Below are 21,524 nucleotides of genomic sequence, written 5' to 3'. Positions count from 1 at the left end.
CATGGTCCATTTTCAATGCCCTGGCTGATAGGAAGTTTTCACCCAAGATTTGACAATACATGGCCCTGTCCATCGTCCCTTTTGATGCAGTGAAGTTGTCCTGTCCCCTTATCAGAAAAACCCCCCCAAATTATAATGTTTCCATTCCCACGTTTGACGGTGGGGATGGTGTTCTTGGGGTCATAGGGCTCCTCTTCTAAACACGGCAAGTTGAGTTGATGCCAAAGAGCTGGATTTTGGTCTCGTCTCACCACAACGCTTTCCCTCACTTCTCCTCTGAATCGCTCAGATGTTCATTAGCAAACTTCAAACAGGCCTGTACATGGGCTTTCTTGAGCGGGGGGACCTTGTGGGCGCTGCAGGATTTCAGTCCTTCACGGCGTAGTGTGTTTTCAATTGTTTTCCAGCTGCCTTGAGATCATTGACCAGAATCTCCTGTGTAGGGAAAAAATATCTATCTATCTCTGTAGCTATCCCATAGTTCATAGACGCTATAACGTTTGTGCAAAACAATCAATATACGCTTATTGGGCTTTATTTTTTTTGTATAAATACATAAAACCAGCAGAGGTAACCTGGTCAAATACCACCAAAAGAAAGCTATATTTGTGGGGGGGGGTCATTTTCTTTTGGGGTACAGCTTCGCACGACTAGACATGTGCGATTCGTTTCGTACGAATCTCAAATTTCGTATGTTCGGGAGGATCCGAAATACGAATTGCCATGCGTCCGAATTCTGTACGGAATTTTTTTTTTGTTTATGAATTCCGGATTTATTATAACTTGCAGAAGACTTCTGTGATAGAAGTCAATGTAAGTTGCCTGAAGACATCAGTGAAGGACTTTCCTCCTCTGTGGGCTGTCAAGAAAAGAACAAAGAGATACAATGGTTCTTCTTCAATGGGCTGAACTCCCTGTGTAGAAGTTCTCAGTTTAACCAAAGACTAAATCTTTTCTGACACTTGTTGCTTACAAGTAAAAATCCAGTATTTTCTGCTAGAAAATCACTCAGAAGCCCCAAAAATTATATATATTTTTTTTTAGCAGAGACCCTAGGGAATAAAATAGCGGTTGTTGCAATACGCTTTCAAATGCAAGTTAGCCTTTTTTTTTTCCGGTCTACCTCTAGAGTGCACTGATATTAGCAGCGTGACATACAGCAATGACACCTGCACCGTGATCTGACACCAGCACCGTGATAGAGAGCACTGACATCAGCAGCGTGACATACAGCAATGACACCTGCACCATCATAGAGTGATCTGACACCAGCACTGTGATAGAGAGCACTGACATTAGCAGCATGACATACAGCAATGACACCTGCACCGTGATAGAGTGATCTGACACCAGCACCGTGATAGAGAGCACTGACATTAGCAGCGTGACATACAGTTATGGCACCTGCACCGTGATAGAGTGATCTGACACCAGCACCGTGATAGAGAGCACTGACACCAGCACCGTGATATACAGCACTGACACCTGCACCATAAGCAGCCCCAGGAGGAAGTAAGCACATCACAGGGATGGTGAACTTTACAAACCTACAGGTCATATTTGCAGCCACAAAATAAATACTAGTTGTGCACACATAGTCCCACCACATGGCCAATGACATAACACATGTATGAGGTGAATCTGGGATCGACAACTACAAGCATTCTTTTTTTATATGTGAAATTCTGAAAATTCAGGAATGGAGACAATGGAGGTGAGGGGAGGCAAAGAAGAGGGTGTAGGAGATGATCACCAGCACCATGATATAGAGCACTGACACCTGCACCGTGATCATGCTCATTATGAGGGGCTCCCACCATCCCTGTGCTGACTTCCTCCTAGTGCTGCTTATTATGAGGGGCTCCCACCATCCCTGTGCTATGCTGACTTCCTCTTGGGGCTGCTTACGGTGCAGGTTTCAGTGCTTTATGTCAGTGCTCTCTATCACGGTGCTGGTGTCAGATCACTCTATCACAGTGTAGGTGACAGTGCTCTATATCACGGTGCTGGTGCTCATCTCCTGCATTCTCTTCTTTGCCTACCTTCACCTTCCCTCGCCTCCATTGTCTCAAGATTCCTGAATTTTCACAATTTCACATATAAAAAAAGAATGCTTGTAGTTGTCGATCCCAGATTCACCTCATACATGTGTTATGTCACAGTGCTGGTGTCAGATCACTCTATCACGGTGCAGGTGTCAGTGCTCTATATCACGGTGCTGGTGTCAGATCACTCTATCATGGTGCAGGTGTCATTGCTGTATGTCACGCTGCTGATGTCAGTGCTCTCTATCACGGTGCTGGTGTCAGATCACTCTATCACGGTGCAGGTGTCAGTGCTCTATATCACAGTGCTGGTGCTCATCTCCTGCATTCTCTTCTTTGCCTACCCTCACCTTCCCTCGCCTCCATTGTCTCAAGATTCCTGAATTTTCACAATTTCACATATAAAAAAAGAATGCTTGTAGTTGTCGATCCCAGATTCACCTCATACATATGTTATGTCACGGTGCTGGTGTCAGATCACTCTATCACGGTGCAGGTGTCAGTGCTCTATATCACGGTGCTGGTGATCATCTTCTGCACCCTCTTCTTTGCCTACCCTGACCTTCCCTCTCCTCCATTGTCTCAAGATTCCTGAATTTTCTGAATTTCACATATAAAAAAAGAATGCTTGTAGTTGTTGATCCCAGATTCACCTCATACCTGTGTTATGTCATTCGCCATGTGGTGGGACTATGTGTGCACAGCTAGTAATTATTTTGTGGCTGCAAATATGACCTGTAGGTTTGCAAAGTTCACCATCCCTGTGATGTGCTAACTTCCTCCTGGGGCTGCTTATTATGAGGGGCTCCCACCATCCCTGTGCTATGCTGACTTCCTCCTGGGGCTGCTTACGGTGCAGGTGTCAGTGCTGTATATCACGGTGTTGGTGTGAGTGCTTTATGTCACACTGCTGATGTCAGTGCTCTCTATCACGGTGCTGATGTCAGATCACTCTATCACGGTGCAGGTGTCATTGCTTTATGTCACGCTGCTAATGTCAGTGCTCTCTAGAGGTCGACCGAAAAAAAAGGGCTAACTTGCATTTGAAAGACCTCTGCGCAAATACCGCGTCACATAAAATATTGCAACAACCGCTATTTTATTCCCTAGGGTCTCTGCTAAAAAAATATATATAATTTTTGGGGCTTCTGAGTGATTTTCTGGCAGAAAATACAGGATTTTTACTTGTAAGTAACAAGTGTCAGAAAAGATTTAGTCTTTAAATGGTTAAACTGAGAACTTCTACACAGGGAGTTTAGCCCATTGAAGAAGAACCATTGTATCTCTTTGATCTTTTCTTGGCAGCCCAGAGAGGAGGAAAGTCCTTCACTGATGTCTTCAGGCAACTTACATTGACTTCTATCACAGAAGTCTTTTGCAAGTCATAATAAGCATAATGAGCAATGTTTTTGCCTTTAAATTCATCGTGAAGAATGTTCGTACATGTTAACGAACCCAACGACAATTCGTATTTCGTACGAAACAGAACGGAATTTCGGACACGAAAATTGGCTAAAAGACAGAATTCAGAGAGTCGTGGTTAATGATTCTTACTCTGAATGGTGTAAGGTTATCAGTGGTGTACCCAAAGGTTCAGTGCTGGGACCCTTAATTTTTAATATCTTTATAAATGATATGGAGTCTGGGATCAAAAGTAACATTTCCGTCTTTGCAGATGACACCGAGCTATGCAGTGGAATAACGTCCTTACAGGATGTCTCCAATTTACAAGCCAACCTCAATGCTCTGTCTAATTGGGCGACTATGTGGCAGATGAGGTTTAATGTTGAGAAATCTAAAGTTCTGCACTTGAGGGGCTAAGAATATACATCATACATACTAGGGGGAGTACAACTGGGGGGATCCATGTTGGAGAAGGATCTGGGGGATCCATAGTGGAGAAGGATCTGGGGGGATCCATAGTGGAGAAGGATCTGGGGGAATTCATAGTGGAGAAGGATCTGGGGGATCCATAGTGGAGAAGGATCTGGGGGGATTCATAGTGGAGAAGGATCTGGGGGAATCCATAGTGGAGAAGGATCTGGGGGGATCCATGGTGGAGAAGGATCTGGGGGATCCATAGTGGAGAAGGATCTGGGGGGTCCATAGTGGAGAAGGATCTGGGGGGATACATAGTGGAGAAGGATCTGGGGGAATCCATAGTGGAGAAGGATCTGGGGGGATCCATGGTGGAGAAGGATCTGGGGGATCCATAGTGGAGAAGGATCTGGGGGGTCCATAGTGGAGAAGGATCTGGGGATCCATAGTGGAGAAGGATCCGGGGGGATCCATGGTGGAGAAGGATCTGGGGGGATCCATAGTGGAGAAGGATCTGGGGGGATCCATAGTGGAGAAGGATCTGGAGGGATCCATAGTGGAGAAGGATCTGGGGGATCCATAGTGGAGGATCTGGGGGATCCATAGTGGAGAAGGATCTGGGGGATCCAGAGTGAAGAAGGATCTGGGGGGATCCATAGTGGAGAAGGATCTGGGGGGATCCATAGTGAAGAAGGATCTGGGGGATTCATAGTGGAGAAGGGTCTGGGGGATCCATAGTGGAGAAGGATCTGGGGGGATCCATGGTGGAGAAGGGTCTGGGGGGATCCATAGTGGAGAAGGATCTAGGGGATCCATAGTGGAGAAGGATCTGGGGGATCCATAGTGGAGAAGGATCTGGGGGATCCATAGTGAAGAAGGATCTGGGGGGGTCCATAGTGAAGAAGGATCTGGGGGGGTCCATAGTGGAGAAGGATCTGGGGGGATCCATAGTGGAGAAGGATCTGGGGGGGTCCATAGTGGAGAAGGATCTGGGGGGATCCATAGTGAAGAAGGATCTGGGGGGATCCATGGTGGAGAAGGGTCTGGGGGGATCCATAGTGGAGAAGGGTCTGGGGGGATCCATAGTGGAGAAGGATCTAGGGGATCCATAGTGGAGAAGGATCTGGGGGATCCAGAGTGAAGAAGGATCTGGGGGGATCCATAGTGGAGAAGGATCTGGGGAATCCATAGTGGAGAAGGATCTGGGGGGATCCATAGTGGAGAAGGATCTGGGGGGATCCATGGAGGAGAAGGATCTGGGGGGATCCATGGTGGAGAAGGATCTGGGGGATCCATGGTGGAGAAGGATCTGGGGGGATCCATGGTGGAAAAGGATCTGGGGGGATCCATAGTGGAGAAGGATCTGGGGGGATCCATAGTGGAGAAGGATCTGGGGGGATCCATAGTGGAGAAGGATCTGGGGGGATCCATAGTGGAGAAGGATCTGGGGGGATCCATGGTGGAAAAGGATCTGGGGGGATCCATAGTGGAGAAGGATCTGGGGGGATCCATGGTGGAGAAGGATCTGGGGGATCCATAGTGGAGAAGGATCTGGGGGGGATCCATAGTGGAGAAGGATCTGGGGATCCATAGTGGAGAAGGATATGGGGGATCCATAGTGGAGAAGGATCTGGGGGGATCCATAGTAGAGAAGGATCTGGGGGGATCCATAGTGGAGAAGGATCTGGGGATCCATAGTGAAGAAGGATCTGGGGGGATCCATAGTGGAGAAGGATATGGGGGATCCATAGTGGAGAAGGATCTGGGGGGATCCATAGTAGAGAAGGATCTGGGGGGATCCATAGTGGAGAAGGATCTGGGGGGATCCATAGTGAACAAGGATCTGGGGGATCCATAGTGAACAAGGATCTGGGGGTTTTGGTAGATCATAAGCTCAATAATAACATGCAATGCCAAGCTGCGGTTTGCAAAGTGAGCAAAGTCCTTTCCTGTATAAGAGAGGTATGGACTCCAGAGAGAGAGATATCATCTGTACAAATCATTAGTAACACCTCATCTGGAATATGCCGTTCAGTTTTGGGCTCCAGTTCTCAGAAAGGATATCGGGGAACTGGAGAAAGTGCAGAGAAGGGCAACCAAACTGATAAGAGGCATGGAGGAGCTCAGCTATGAGGAAAGATTAGAGGAACTGAATTTATTCTCTTGATAAGAGGAGATTAAGGGGGGATATGATCACCATGTATAATATATAAGGGGTCCACATAGTGAACTTGGTGTTGAGTTATTCACTTTACAGTCAACAAAGAGGACAAGGGGGGCGCTCTTTACATCTAGAGGAAAAGAGATTTCATCTCCAGATACGGAAAGGTTTCTTCACAGTAAGAGCTGTGAAAATGTGGAATAGACTCCCTACAGAGGTGGTTATGGCCCAATCAGTGGATTGCTATAAGAAAGGTCGGGATTATTTCCTAAGTGTACAGAATATATCTGGATGACATTTATAGGTAAAGTTGATCCGGGGAAAATCCGATTGCTTCTCGGGGGATCAGGAAGGAATTTTTTCCCCTGCTTTAGCAAATTGGATCATGGCTCTGCTGAGGTTTTTTGCCTTCCTCTGGATCAACTGTGGGTATAGAATTGGGTATATGGGCTGGTATGATATTTATTATATATATATATATTATTATTTTTTGGTTGAACTGGATGGACTTTTTTTCAACCTGACTAACTATGTAACGAAATACGAAGTACGAATGAATTTTTACAAATCTAAACGGAACAGAACAAAACAAATTTATTGAGAAAACCCTTGTCTAGTCCAGCAACATTCATATACAAACATTTCCCACACTCAAGGCACTAATACACCTCGAGGGTTGTGTGGGACCCCTGATGTACAGGAAGACAGGACTTCAGTGAGGGACAATTCCCTCACTCAGGACAGGAATACGGCTTCTCCCCGGTGTGAGATCTCTGATGTATGGAAAGATGGGACTTCTGTGAAAAACATTTCCCACACTCAGGACAGGAATACGGCTTCTCCCCGGTGTGAGATCTCTGATGTGTGGAAAGATTGGACTTCTGTGAAAAACATTTCCCGCACTCAGGACAGGAATACGGCTTCTCCCCGGTGTGAGATCTCTGATGTGTGGAAAAATTGGACTTATCTGAAAAACATTTCCCACACTCAGGACAGGAATACAGCTTCTCCCCGGTGTGAGATCTCTCATGTATGGAAAGATGGGACTTATCTGAAAAACATTTCCCGCACTCAGGACAGGAATACGGCTTCTCCCCGGTGTGAGATCTCTCATGTATGGAAAGATGGGACTTCTGTGAAAAACATTTCCCACACTCAGGACAGGAATACGGCTTCTCCCCTGTGTGAGATCTCTGATGTTTGGAAAGACGGGACTTCATTGAAAAACATTTCCCACACTCAGGACAGGAATACGGCTTCTCCCCTGTGTGAGATCTCTGATGTTTGGAAAGATCGGACTTCATTGAAAAACATTTCCCGCACTCAGGACAGGAATACGGCTTCTCCCCTGTGTGAGATCTCTCATGTATGGAAAGACTGGACTTCATTGAAAAACATTTCCCGCACTCAGGACAGGAATACGGCTTCTCCCCTGTGTGAGATCTCTCATGTATGGAAAGACTGGACTTCATTGAAAAACATTTCCCGCACTCAGGACAGGAATACGGCTTCTCCCCTGTGTGAGATCTCTCATGTATGGAAAGACTGGACTTCTTTGAAAAACATTTCCCACACTCAGGACAGGAATACAGCTTCTCCCCTGTGTGAGATCTCTGATGTATGGAAAGATGGGACTTCTCTGAAAAACATTTCCCACACTCAGGACAGGAATATGGCTTCTCCCCTGTGTGAGATCTCTGATGTCTGGAAAGATGGGACTTCTCTGAAAAACATTTCCCACACTCAGGACAGGAATACGGCTTCTCCCCTGTGTGAGATCTCTCATGTATGGAAAGACTGGACTTCTCTGAAAAACATTTCCCACACTCAGGACAGGAATACGGCTTCTCCCCTGTGTGAGATCTGTTATGCCTATTAAGTTTGGATTCATAACGGAAACACTTCCCGCACTCAGTACAGGAAAAGCTCTTCTCTGTTGGAAGGATGGCCCCGTCCCGCACAGTCTGAGGTCCCTCAGGATAAGAGGAATACGATGGTCCGGCCCCGTCCCGCACAGTCTGAGGTTCCTCGGGATAAGAGGAATGCGATGGTCCGGCACCGTCCCGCACAGTCTGAGGTTCCTCGGGATAAGAGGAATACGATGGTCCGGCACCGTCCCGCACAGTCTGAGGTTCCTCAGGATAAGAGGAATACGATGGTCTGGCACCGCCCCGCACAGTCTGAGGTTCCTCGGGATAAGAGGAATACGATGATCCGGCACTTTCCCGCACAGTCTGAGGTTCCTCGGAATAAGAGGAATACGATGGTCCGGCACTTTCCCGCACAGTCTGAGGTTCCTCGGAATAAGAGGAATACGATGGTCCGGCACTTTCCCGCACAGTCTGAGGTTCCTCAGGATAAGAGGAATACGATGGTCCGGCACTTTCCCGCACAGTCTGAGGTTCCTCAGGATAAGAGGAATACGATGGTCCGGCACTTTCCCGCACAGTCTGAGGTTCCTCGGAATAAGAGGAATACGATGGTCCGGCACTTTCCCGCACAGTCTGAGGTTCCTCGGAATAAGAGGAATACGATGGTCCGGCACCGTCCCGCACAGTCTGAGGTTCCTCGGGATAAGAGGAATACGATGGTCCGGCACTTTCCCGCACAGTCTGAGGTTCCTCGGAATAAGAGGAATACGATGGTCCGGCACCGTCCCTCACAGTCTGAGGTTCCTCGGGATAAGAGGAATACGATGGTCCGGCACCGTCCCGCACAGTCTGAGGTTCCTCGGGATAAGAGGAATATGATGGTCCGGCACCGTCCCGCACAGTCTGAGGTTCCTCGGGATAAGAGGAATACGATGGTCCGGCACCGTCCCGCACAGTCTGAGGTTCCTCAGGATAAGAGGAATACGATGGTCGGGCACCGTCCCGCACAGTCTGAGGTTCCTCGGGATAAGAGGAATACGATGGTCCGGCACCGTCCCGCACAGTCTGAGGTTCCTCGGGATAAGAGGAATACGATGGTCCGGCACCGTCCCGCCCAGTCTGAGGTTCCTCGGGATAAGAGGAATACGATGGTCCGGTACCGTCCCGCACAGTCTGAGGTTCCTCAGGATAAGAGGAATACGATGGTCCGGCACCGTCCCGCACAGTCTGAGGTTCCTCAGGATAAGAGGAATACGATGGTCCGGCACCGTCCCGCACAGTCTGAGGTTCCTCGGGATAAGAGGAATACGATGGTCCGGCACCGTCCCGCACAGTCTGAGGTTCCTCGGGATAAGAGGAATACGATGGTCGGGCACCGTCCCGCACAGTCTGAGGTTCCTCGGGATAAGAGGAATACGATGGTCCGGCACTGTCCCGCACAGTCTGAGGTTCCTCGGGATAAGAGGAATACGATGGTCCGGCACCGTCCCGCACAGTCTGAGGTTCCTCGGGATAAGAGGAATACGATGGTCCGGCACCGTCCCGCACAGTCTGAGGTTCCTCGGGATAAGAGGAATACGATGGTCCGGCACCGTCCCGCACAGTCTGAGGTTCCTCAGGATAAGAGGAATACGATGGTCCGGCACCGTCCCGCACAGTCTGAGGTTCCTCGGGATAAGAGGAATACGATGGTCCGGCACCGTCCCGCACAGTCTGAGGTTCCTCAGGATAAGAGGAATACGATGGTCCAGCACCGTCCCGCACAGTCTGAGGTTCCTCAGGATAAGAGGAATACGATGGTCCGGCACCGTCCCGCACAGTCTGAGGTTCCTCAGGATAAGAGGAATACGATGGTCCGGCACCGTCCCGCACAGTCTGAGGTTCCTCAGGATAAGAGGAAGACGATGGTCCGGCACCGTCCCGCACAGTCTGAGGTTCCTCGGGATAAGAGGAAGACGATGGTCCATCTACACTGTGTGGTGCCGGATGGACATTTGAGGTAGTCGGGTTTTCTCCTGGACTATACTGTGTGATGTCCTCATCTTCTACTTTACAGTCCGGAGACAAAGTGAGACGATCCTCTGAGGTTTTCCTCGTCTCCCGTCCATCTACTAAAATAGAAATACAAAGATTATTACTAGACATCAGCTGATTGGTTCCCCTAAACCAGGACTCCGCCCACATCAGGCAGCTTTGTCTCTGAGGATCTTACAATTCCCCTCCCAAGGTAACGAGTAAATGGGTCCTCTGATCTCCTACCAGATCATTTCTTTATTCATGGACCTTAGTCAGAGAGGGAGGAAACAACGAGAACTGTCTTCTATAGGAGTGACAGTGATGAGGGGATTATAGGATGAGTGTCCCCTCCCCCTCTATCACTCATTGCCATCTTCCCAACACAAGAAGTCCTGACCTTCCTTATTTAGTCCATGATTTAGTCATGAATAACAGCGGGGCTGAGCCCCACCAGAGGTCAGAGAGTGAGGATGGGGGGAGAACCACCAAGATGAAGACTGGACTGATCCTGAAGACCCCCATCATTGGGTTATTGACTCCTCCCCCATTATCACTTTCTGTTTAAGGGTCCAAAGTCTGAGGATGTTATCACATTATTATCACCATGTAAAAGTCTGTGCTCCAATCACATCATCCGATATAAAATGTCCAGCTGGTAGGAAATGGGTGTAACAAAACAGGACAATGTAATGTACAACTTATTATATAGGATAGAATAGATAGGACTATATAGTATCAGAGTGATGTAATGTACAATATAGAGTATATAGTGCAGGGGTCAGGAGTATGTAATGTACAAGATAGAGTATATAGTGCAGGGGTCAGGAGTATGTAATGTACAATATAAATTATATAGTGCAGGGGTCAGGAATATGTAATGTACAATATAAATTATATAGTGCAGGGGTCAGGAATATGTAATGTATAATATAAATTATATAGTGCAGGGGTCAGGAATATGTAATGTACAATATAGTGTGTATAGTGTAAGGTGGCCCTCAAATTTTTCACTCGCCTACTCGCATTTTGCCAGTGGAAAATGATGGCTGCCTCGGAGGAGGGGGGCGAGCACCACCAGCAGGCGGAGGTTGAACAGGAGCTGTTATATTAGCCAGGGGGAAGAGAGGAGAGGACGAGTCAAGCTGGCCTAACATAAGAGAGCGGGGATTACCCAATTTAACAGCTTTCATTGGAATTGCTAGGTTCCCGGCACCGCTCACATCACACTGTCCCGCCTCCTCACCCAGCACCGCTCACATCACACAGTCCCGCCTGCACACTACTCACCGTCACATACAGCCCGCCTCCTCACCCAGCACCGCTCATGTCACACAGTCCCAGCCTCCTCGTCTGGCATATTTGATAGACAGAACATCGGTCCAATACCAGGAGGCGCCGGGTGAGGAGGTGGGACTGTGTGATGTGAGCGGTGAGGAGGCAGGACTGTGTGATGGTGAGCGGTGCCGGGAACCCAGCAATTCAAATGAAAGCTGTTACAGCAGGAAATCCCCGCTCTCTGATGATCGGCCAGCTTGACTCTTCCTCTGCACAGGTGAGACTGTATTGAGTGGCATAGTTGAGGCTGTACTGATGGGCACTGGTTTCGCTGCATTGAGGGGCACTCATAAAGTTATAGTTAATATTTATTTTGTAACTTAATTCTGCATAAAACATTTTGGTGTAATTTCATGAGATAATTCATAAAGGTGTGTTTAGGGGCGGGGAATGGTTGGGTTGGGTGGAGCAACTGCTGGCGAGTAACCCTTATGTAATGTAGAATATAAAGTATACAGTGTAAGGGTCAGGAGTATGTAATGTACAATATAGCGTATATAGTGCAGGGGTCAGGAGTATGTAATGTACAATATAGAGTATACAGTGTAAGGGTCAGGAGTATGTAATGTACAATATAAAGTATACAGTGTAAGGGTCAGGAGTATGTAATGTACAATATAAAGTATACAGTGTAAGGGTCAGGAGTATGTAATGTAGAATATAAAGTATACAGTGTAAGGGTCAGGAGTATGTAATGTAGAATATAAAGTATACAGTGTAAGGGTCAGGAGTATGTAATGTAGAATATAAAGTATACAGTGTAAGGGTCAGGAGTATGTAATGTAGAATATAAAGTATACAGTGTAAGGGTCAGGAGTATGTAATGTAGAATATAAAGTATGCAGTGTAAGGCCGCGTACACACGGGCGGACTGTTCGCCCAACTTTGTCCGCTGAACAGTGTTTCAGCGGACAGTCCGCTCGTGTATGGGCTTCAGCGGACAGTTTCAGCGGACTGTCTGACGAACAAAGTCTTACGGAATTTCCGTAAAACTGTTCGTCCAAACTTGGTTTGAGCGGACAGTCCGCCCGTGTGTGGGCCAGTCCGCTGTACTTTCGAAATGAGCAAACTGTTCCCGCCCGGAGAAAAGTCTGCTCATTTCGAGCGCGTCTCCAGGTAGGCGGGGCCCGCGAAGGAGACGTTGCGGGCCCCGCCGCCTGGTATGGACTTAAAGGGGAACCCCAACGCTGAAAAAAATCGGCGTGGGGGTCCCCCCAAAGTCCACAACAGACCCTTGTCCGAGCACGCTACCCGGCCGGCCAGGAAAGGGGGGCGAGCGAGAGTGCCCCCCCTCCTGAGCCGTACCAGGCCGCGTGCCCTCAACATGGGGGGTGCCTTGGGGAAGGGGGGGCCGCGCCCCCCCCCACCTCAAAGCACCTTGTCCCCATGTTGATGAGGACAAGGGCCTCTTCCCGACAACCCTGGCCGTTGGTTGTCGGGGTCTGCAGGCGGGGGGCTTATCAGAATCCGGGAGCCCCCTTTAATAAGGGGGCCCCCAGATACCGGCCCCCCACCCTATGTGAATGAGTATGGGGTACAATGTACCCCTACCCATTCACCTGTGAAAAAAAGTACAAAAAAAAACACAACACAGGGTTAAAATATTTTATTGCACAGCTCCGGGGGTCTTCCGTCTTCGGGGGTCTTCTCGCCGGACTCCTCCGCTATCTTCTTGTAGCTCTTTTGCTAGCGGAGGAGTCCGGCTTTCTTCCTCCCCGCCGCCGGCCTCTTCTCCCGACTTCGGGGGTCTTGTCCCCCTCTTCGGTTCTTCTGCCGGGCCACCGCGCCTTCTTATAGCTCTTTTAGAGACGGTGGCCCGGTCTTCTGTCGCCGCTGTCGCTGTCGCCGCCGCCTTCCGTTCTTCTTCTTCTTCTCCAGGAGATGTTGACACGACGCTCTCTCCGGCCGGAATGCCAGAGCCGCGCTGCGCGGCCACTTATATAGTGACAATGGGGCGGTGTCACATGGTATATGTCACATGGGTTGGTCACATGGGTTGATGTCACATGGGGACTATGACATCGTAAGGGGCGGGGTCACCATGTGACCAACCCATGTGACATATACTATGTGACACCGCCCCATTGTCACTATATAAGTGGCCGCGCAGCGCGGCTCTGGCATTCCGGCCGGAGAGATCGTCGTGTCAACATCTCCTGGAGAAGAAGAAGAAGAAGAAGAAGAACGGAAGGCGGCGGCGACAGAGACAGCGGCGACAGAAGACCGGGCCACCGCCTCTAAAAGAGCTATAAGAAGGCGCAGTGGCCCGGCAGAAGAACCGAAGAGGGGGACAAGACCCCCGAAGTCGGGAGAAGAGGCCGGCGGCGCGGAGGAAGAAAGCCGGGCTCCTCCGCTAGCAAAAGAGCTACAAGAAGATAGCGGAGGAGTCCGGCGAGAAGATCCCCGAAGACGGAAGACCCCTGGAGCTGTGCAATAAAATATTTTAACCCTGTGTTGTGTTTTTTTTTGTACTTTTTTTCACAGGTGAATGGGTAGGGGTACATTGTACCCCATACTCATTCACATAGGGTGGGGGGACGGTATCCGGGGGCCCCCTTATTAAAGGGGGCTCCCGGATTCCGATAAGCCCCCCGCCCGCAGACCCCGACAACCAATGGCCAGGGTTGTCGGGAAGAGGCCCTTGTCCTCATCAACATGGGGACAAGGTGCTTTGGGGTGGGGGGGCCGCGCGGCCCCCCCTTCCCCAAGGCACCCCCCATGTTGAGGGCACGCGGCCTGGTACGGCTCAGGAGGGGGGGCGCGCTCGCTCGCCCCCCTTTCCTGGCCGGCCAGGTAGCGTGCTCGGACAAGGGTCTGTTGTGGACTTTGGGGGGACCCCCACGCCGATTTTTTTCGGCGTTGGGGTTCCCCTTTAAGTCCATACCAGGCGGCGGGGCCCGCGACATCTCCGTCGCGTGCCCCGCCTACCTTGACACGCGCTCGAAATGAGCGGACTTTCCTCCACGTGTGTGGGCGAGTTCGTTCATTTCAAAAGTTGCGGACTTAGTACGGCGAACCTAGTCCGCTTAAAAAGTGCCGTGTGTGGGCAAGTCCGTTCATTCAAAAGTTTGAGCGGACTGTCTGTCGGATTGTCTGACGAACTTAGTTGGGCAGACAGTCCGCCCGTGTGTACGCCGCCTAAGGGTCAGGACTCATAATATTGGTATTCAGTAATCAGTGGAAGATGAAATGATTACATGAGACAAGTTGCAGAGGTCCCACACCGCTGCCTCCCATCTCCTGACTTGGGTCTGAGACTATACAGACATATCCCTCCACCCGGCACAGCCAGCAGACAACAGAGCAAGTAATCCTGGGGGGATTGTTCTGTCAGAGTTCTTGTCATACCCGGGTATGGGGCAGAAGAGCCAAATCACATACCCCAGGTGCCTAGATCTAGTAACATCTATGGGGAAAATGAACATTTTGCAGCCAGCTGATCCCCAGAATCTCCATAAATCCAGTCTAGATACATAAATTGTGTCGGCAGCACAGAGAAGGAAGATTATCGGAGAGAAATCCAGGAATACAGGACGGGGAACACAGCTCAGGAAAGTGACCAGGGGATTACAGGCTGATATCACCCAGCCCCCGCCCTACTCTGGACCAATCAGTGAGCAGTATGGGTGGAGGGAGGTATTTAGTGTTAATGACCCACCTGTGCTGATCTCTGTAGGAGTGTCCTCCTCTATAAGTGTCCCCGTTATTCCATCCTCCTCCATAGACTGCTGATCATCCCTCACATACCTCTCTTCTTCTTCTGATTTCACCTCAAATTCTATATCGATTGGATCTCCACTCTAAACCAAGAAAATGAGAGAGAATATCATCTGTAAGATAGAAGATTTATGATTGTGACATCACATAGAAAATACACACATTGGGGCTGATTTACTAAGATGAATGCACCAGATAAATTATCAACTGAGCGTATGAAGCGGCGCACGCATAAGCACATAATATGCCGGCGCAATTCATAATAGCGCACGCCCGTATCATTAACAGTCCATTCACAGAGGGGCAACACGACTTCCAGAGCGACTTTGGGAGGCAACTTGGACACGACATGAGTGTGAACCACAGGGCGACTTGGGGTGACTTACAACACAACTTTAAGTCGCCCCCCAGGCCAGGCGACTTTAATGAAATAAAAAAAAACAGCACAGGTTCCCCTCCAAGAGCATACCAGGCACTTCAGGTCTGGTATGGATATTAAGGGGGACCCCACACCCTAAAAAAAAATGGCATGGGGGTCCGCCTCAAAATCCATACCAGACCCTTATCCGAGCATGCAACCTGGCAGGCCGCAGGAAAAGGGGGGGGGCGAGAGAGCGCCCCCCCTCCTGAACCGTACCAGGCCACATGCCCTCAACATTGGGAGGATACTTTGGGGTCCTCCCCAAAGCATCTTGTCCCCATGTTGATGAGGACAAGGGCCTCATCCCCACAACCCTGGCCGGTGGTTGTGGGGGTCTGTGGGCGGGGGGCTTATCGGAATCTGGAAGCCCCCTTTAACAAGGAGACCTCCAGATCCCGGCCTCCCCCCTGTGAAATGGTAAGGGTACCTGTGGCAGCACGCAGGTAAAAATCACCTGGTTGTATCCAGGATGGAAAATATGTTTGCCCTAGATTCAGGCTTTATGCGGACTTGTACAACTAGAGGGGAGTGCTGGGAGTCCTACAGGGGAAGAGTTAATGAGCCCAGCTGAAGTAAGTGGGCTCATTAAGACCTCTACAAAAAACCCCAGCATGCTTAGGGAGATGCTCCATTCTGGAACCAGTTTTGTGTTTGTATAGACTGGGGAGTGTGACACCTGTTCTGTGCGGTGAGGTAACGCCTGTGTGGCAAACCTCTACAACAGAGACAGGGACTGGTGCGGCACAAGGCTGCACTCAGTTGTTAGACAGGGAATCCATGTGTGTGATTAGAGGTCAAGCTGACCAGGATTTATTTTCATGTTTTATTTTTGTTTGGCTGTTATATTTTTCACTGCATGGAGCATAAATAAACTGCACCTTTTGTATTTTCCACCTACAACGCTGTCTGCTGTGCCTGATTTTGTGTTGTAAACCCATCCAGGGGGTCACACACACCCGCTGCCGAGCGAACCCCTCACAGTACCCTACCATTTCACCAAAAAAGTGACAAAAGTGTTATAAATGACAAGAGACAGTTTTTGACAATTCCTTTTTTAAAGTCTTCTTTCAGAAGAGGGAGGTGGAGTCACCAGGTGGCACCGCCCTCCGTTATATAAGACCTGTCAGAAGAAGAGAAGCATCACACAGCGGGAGCCTCCCATTGCACGGAGCGGCCCGAGAACGAAGAGAGGCGCTGTGGAGGAAGATGCCGGACGAGAACACCAGAGCAAGAAGAAAAGGATCGGAAGAAGAACCCGAAGGATGAAGAAAGGAAGAAGGAAGACCAGAAGAAAGAAGATGAAAGAAGACTTTAATAAAGGAATTGTCAAAAACTGTCTCTTGTCATTTTTTACACTTTTGTCACTTTTTTGGTGAAATGGTAGGGGTATTTTTGTATCCCTTACCATTTCACACAGGGGGGAAACCAGGATCTGGGGGTCTCCTTGTTAAAGGGGGCTTCCAGATTCCAATAAGCCCCCAGCCTGCAGACCCCCACAACCACCGGCCAGGGTTGTGGGGATGAGGCCCTTGTCCTCATCAACATGGGGACAAGGTGATTTGGGGGGGGCCCCAAAGAATCCTCCCAATGTTGAGGGCATGTGGCCTGGTACGGTTAAGGAGGGGGGGTGCTCTCTCGCCCCCCCACTTTTCCTGCGGCCTGCCAGGTTGCGTGCTCAGATAAGGGGGGACCCCCACGCCATTTTTTTGGGGCACGTGGATTCTCCTTAATATCCATACCAGACCTGAAGGGCCTGGTATGGAATTTTAGGGGACCCCCATGCATTTTTTTTTCTCTTAATCCTAACATGACCTGTGTGCAAATAGCCTTAAAAAAACCTGTAGAAGTGAACCAGCGAAAAAAAAAAAAAAAAGTCAAGTTGGGAGGTGCGCCTGTTCAACTTATGCAAATGAACCTACATGGCTTGACATTTACTAAGATTTTGCCAGTGCAGTGAACCTGAGCACTTGAACGGGTGCAAATGCCGCTTGCGCATGCGCAGTGCATAAATTGACCTAGCGCAGTTCCAAGTGTATTTGCAGGCGCAGCAAGCTTGTTCAGAGGAAGTTACTTTTCCGTTCTATTTTGGGCATATTTGTTACTTGGACAGTCATATCTATACTTCCTCACATCACCCCCATCATATTCGCACTTCCAGCTTCTTTTAATTCTGAGTTGAAGATGCCATTCGCCAGGTCTATAGCGGCGCACAGATCGCGGCCGCCCGTGCGCCGGCATGCTCATAGTAAATGGGGAATTGCACTGTTACAGGCACAAATGCTTTGTGAATACGAAAAGGGCACAAATGCTTTGTGAATACGAAAACGCCTGTTGCGTGTCGGCGTGCGCCGCAACTCATGGCGCAAATGCTTTGTAAATCAGCCCCATTGTCTCTATAAGTGAGTTTGATAACCTCCATCCCACCAACCTTGCAATATGGAGGGATGGTGTGACCTTCCTGTGTGGAATTCCGGGAATACAGAGGACATTGCTCTGGTGGGTTCCTGTATCTGGATGACTCCACCATGGTGTCCTGGTACAGATCTCTGTGTTCTTCCTCATCATCCTCCTCTTTTACCTCTTCTTTAACCTCAACTTTAGGATCTCTCAGGTTTCCACTCTTAATATAGAATAAAAATGACATCAGTGGTAACAATGCAGATAATGTACAGATCCTAATGATACTATCAGTGACTGTTCCTCATCTACCTGATGATGGTGGGGGATGGTGTGACCTTCCTGTGTGGAATCCCGGGAATACAGAGGACGGGGACATCTCTCTAGTGGGTTCCCATTACTGGATCCATCTGTAGGAAACACACACACTGACTGAATACATTGTTTCTATGTGTTTATCAGATGATGGGGGATGGGTGGAGCCTCCGTACTGCTCTCTCCTTTACAATAAAGTCTCCTCTTACCCGGTGATGTGAGGGGCGGCTGATTGTCCATCATGACGTCCTTGTAGAGATCCTTGTGTCCTTCTAAATACTCCCACTCCTCCATGGAGAAATAGACAGTGACATCCTGACACCTTATAGGAACCTGACACACACAATGATACAGTCACCATCCAGACACATCCCTTGTCTGTTACTGGATAATGTCCCAGAATTCCCAGAATCCTCCTCACCTCTCCTGTCAGCAGCTCCATCATCTTCTTGGTGACTTCTAGAATCTTCTCCATGTTGTGTCTCTCAGGTTTTAGGGAGTCACATGGAGGCACTGTGATGGTCATATGATCACCGGACTTCACAAGAGGAAATCTCTGTATTGGGGAACCAATAGTAATATCATGTTAGAATCCCAGAATCCTCCTCACCTCTCCGGTCAGGTCTGTGTTTTATTAATAGAGATGAGAGTGATGTCATGTGACCTCCCAGAATCCTCCTCACCTCTCCGGTCAGGTCTGTGTTTTATTAATAGAGATAAGAGTGATGTCATGTGACCTCCCAGAATCCCCCTCACCTCTCCGGTCAGGTCTGTGTTTTATTAATAGAGATAAGAGTGATGTCATGTGACCTCCCAGAATCCCCCTCACCTCTCCGGTCAGGTCTGTGTTTTATTAATAGAGATAAGAATGATGTCATGTGACCTCCCAGAATCCCCCTCACCTCTCCGGTCAGGTCTGTGTTTTATTAATAGAGATAAGAGTGATGTCATGTGACCTCCCAGAATCCCCCTCACCTCTCCGGTCAGGTCTGTGTTTTATTAATAGAGATAAGAATGATGTCATGTGACCTCCCAGAATCCTCCTCACCTCTCCGGTCAGGTCTGTGTTTTATTAATAGAGATAAGAATGATGTCATGTGACCTCCCAGAATCCTCCTCACCTCTCCGGTCAGTAGGTAGATGATCTCCAGGGTGAGGTTTAGTATCTCCTCAGTCATGTGACTCCGGTCCTCCTCCATCCTCATTGGTGTCATCACCTGATCTATACAGGTCTCCATTGTAGTCGGATAACTTTGGGAAATGAAAGTAAGAATTATTTGGATGGTGTTGGTCACACAATAATAAGATGTGGATGTGAGGGGGGTAATAGGAGGGTTTCTATACATACAAGAACTACTCCATCTAGCATCTGATTTATTTTTTTTGGGCTCCTGGGACCTTCTTGTTCTTGTTCAAAGGAAGGATCGTATTTATCATTCCTTGTCTGCAGATCTAAAACTAATCAAAACCAGTTCAGAAACCAAACAAACCCAACAGAGAAAAGAGAATTTCTGATATGGCAGAACAAGAAGAGACATACAGGAGGCGGTTCTGAGAGATGAGCAAGCAGACTGGAGACTCATATACCAAGTGGGCATGCCACCTACACCGCACGGCATCCCACTGGGTTGCTGGATGGCAAGCAATATCCGGGGAAGGGGTGCTTCCTTCCGGTTCCTGCTGGAGCACTTCTTCAAAGCAGCTCGCCTGGAGGACGAATACACAGACTCCCACAAACTGGATAACCCTGTGGTCAAGACAACAGCTTGGGTGGATTATTGATCAGCGGGACCCCCACCAGCTGGCGCCTACCAACCACAGTCACCGCCATACAGCAGCACCTCCAGTGACCACTTATTCTCAGCAGCCCAGGTTCAACTCCCAGGACTACTCACAACCTATCAGGTGTTTTGGGTGTAAACAGCTAGGGCACAAAAAGCCAGTCTGTCCATTGAATCCAGCCAGGCAGTCCCAGTCATGGAGAAAGCCAGCAGGGGGGAATCCCTGCACATCCATGCCTGCGGCTCACTGCGTTGAGGAGGAAGAACATTGGGGCGTCTTGCTCGAGGCTGATCCAGTACAAGCAGCTAACCAGAACAACCAGCAGCAACACAGGCAGACTCTTCCGGGTTAATGAAAAGGTAGCCAATGGCCTACGTGATACTGGTGCCACCATGACCCTACTACAGAAGAACCTCATCCCAGAGAGCCAACACAGAGGAGACACTGTAGCTGTAAGGGTAGCAGGAGGCACTGTTTTCCAACTACCCATTGTTCACCTGGATTGGAGGGTTGGTTTGGGACACGTGAATGTGGGGGTGATGAAGGATTTGCCAGCAGATGTACTACTAGGGAATGATTTGGGCCCCCCTCATTTCTGCTTATGCCCCAATGCCCCGGTGAAGCCAACCCAGTGACTTCCCATGCCCAGACTTGTGCTGTTGGAACTGGCCCGCTTGCTGCTGAGACCCAAGTAAGACTATCTTCCCCGACATGTACCTTAGATCAGGCTCCCCTAGGCTGGGATACCCCAGAGGCATTCGGGAGGGAAACCCGGGAGGACCCATCCTTACACAAGGATAGGGCTAAGGCAGATACTCAGAAAAGGGGAATAGATGGGGAGCTTTATGAATGGGTGGGGGATAGACTGTATAGGATCCCTAAGCCATCCCCGAGAAGTAAAGCCCCTTCGCAGAAACGACAGCTGGTGGTACCTAAGAAATACCAGCTGGAGATTCTGCGAATCGGGCATGATGTACCACTAGCAGGACATCTAGGATCCTGTCGCACAGCCCATAGAATTACACAGAATTTCTTCTGGCCCAATTTTAACCAGGATGTACGACAGTACTGCAAAACGTGTGACACATGTCAATGGGTAAGTAAGCGGGGGGACCACCCTAAGGCCAGACTTATGTCCATGCCTATTATTGGGGAGCCATTTTACCGCACAGCCATTGACATTGTGGGTCCCTTGGCCAGGCCTAGTCCATCTGGGAAGAAGTATATTCTCACCGTGGTGGACTACGCCACCCGTTACCCAGAGGCAGTAGCTATGTCCAACATTGAAGCAGAGACAGTAGCTGATGCCCTGGTTAAGATATTTATTAGAGTGGGGTTCCCTAAGGAGATTCTCTTTGACCTGGGAACCCAGTTTGCTGCTGTGCTCACCCAGCAGTTATGGAAGGTGTACAATATTAAGTCCTTGCTGAGCTCACCTTGCCACCCCCAGACTAATGGTCTATGCAAGCACTTTAACGGGACCCTCAAGAAAATTCTGAGGACCTTTTTGGATGCCTGCAGAGACTAAGAGAGATTCCTGCCTCACCTGTTTTTTGAGTACAGAGAGGAACCCCAGGAATCTAGTGGGTTCTGGCCACTGCGATGTTTGTCGTTTCATTTCCAATTCATCATACACTACATTACCT

General features: G+C 49.2%; 1 protein-coding gene across 1 annotated transcript; it reads right to left on the bottom strand.

Annotated features, from left to right (window-relative positions):
* Positions 1-6,641: 6,641 nt before the first annotated feature.
* LOC143961201 (uncharacterized) lies at positions 6,642-20,242 on the bottom strand. The gene is made up of 7 exons (XM_077470423.1): positions 19,218-20,242; positions 18,518-18,652; positions 18,306-18,429; positions 18,094-18,191; positions 17,813-18,004; positions 14,905-15,046; positions 6,642-10,006 (listed from the first exon to the last, which is right to left on the bottom strand). Exons 1-7 carry the CDS (start codon positions 19,440-19,442, stop codon positions 6,756-6,758), a joined length of 4,167 nt encoding a protein of 1,388 aa, XP_077326549.1. The 5' UTR covers positions 19,443-20,242; the 3' UTR covers positions 6,642-6,755.
* Between the last annotated feature and the right edge of the window lie 1,282 nt (positions 20,243-21,524).

The sequence above is a fragment of the Lithobates pipiens genome, unplaced genomic scaffold (assembly GCF_037356315.1).
Source record: "Lithobates pipiens isolate NorthernLeopardFrog02 unplaced genomic scaffold, aLitPip1_a1.2 Scaffold_110, whole genome shotgun sequence".
NCBI lineage: Eukaryota > Metazoa > Chordata > Amphibia > Anura > Ranidae > Lithobates > Lithobates pipiens.
The sequence above is the reverse complement of the archived record's forward strand: the minus strand, read 5'-3'. Positions and strand labels throughout refer to the sequence as shown.

Coding starts and splice junctions, on each gene's coding strand:
- LOC143961201 (XM_077470423.1), bottom strand. CDS start 19,442: ATGTATAGAAACCCTCCTATTACCCCCCTCACATCCACATCTTATTAT. Junction 18,192..18,305: donor GCCGCCCCTCACATCACCGG/GTAAGAGGAGAC, acceptor TGTTTCCTACAG/ATGGATCCAGTAATGGGAAC. Junction 10,007..14,904: donor TCCTACAGAGATCAGCACAG/GTGGGTCATTAA, acceptor TTTCTATTTTAG/TAGATGGACGGGAGACGAGG.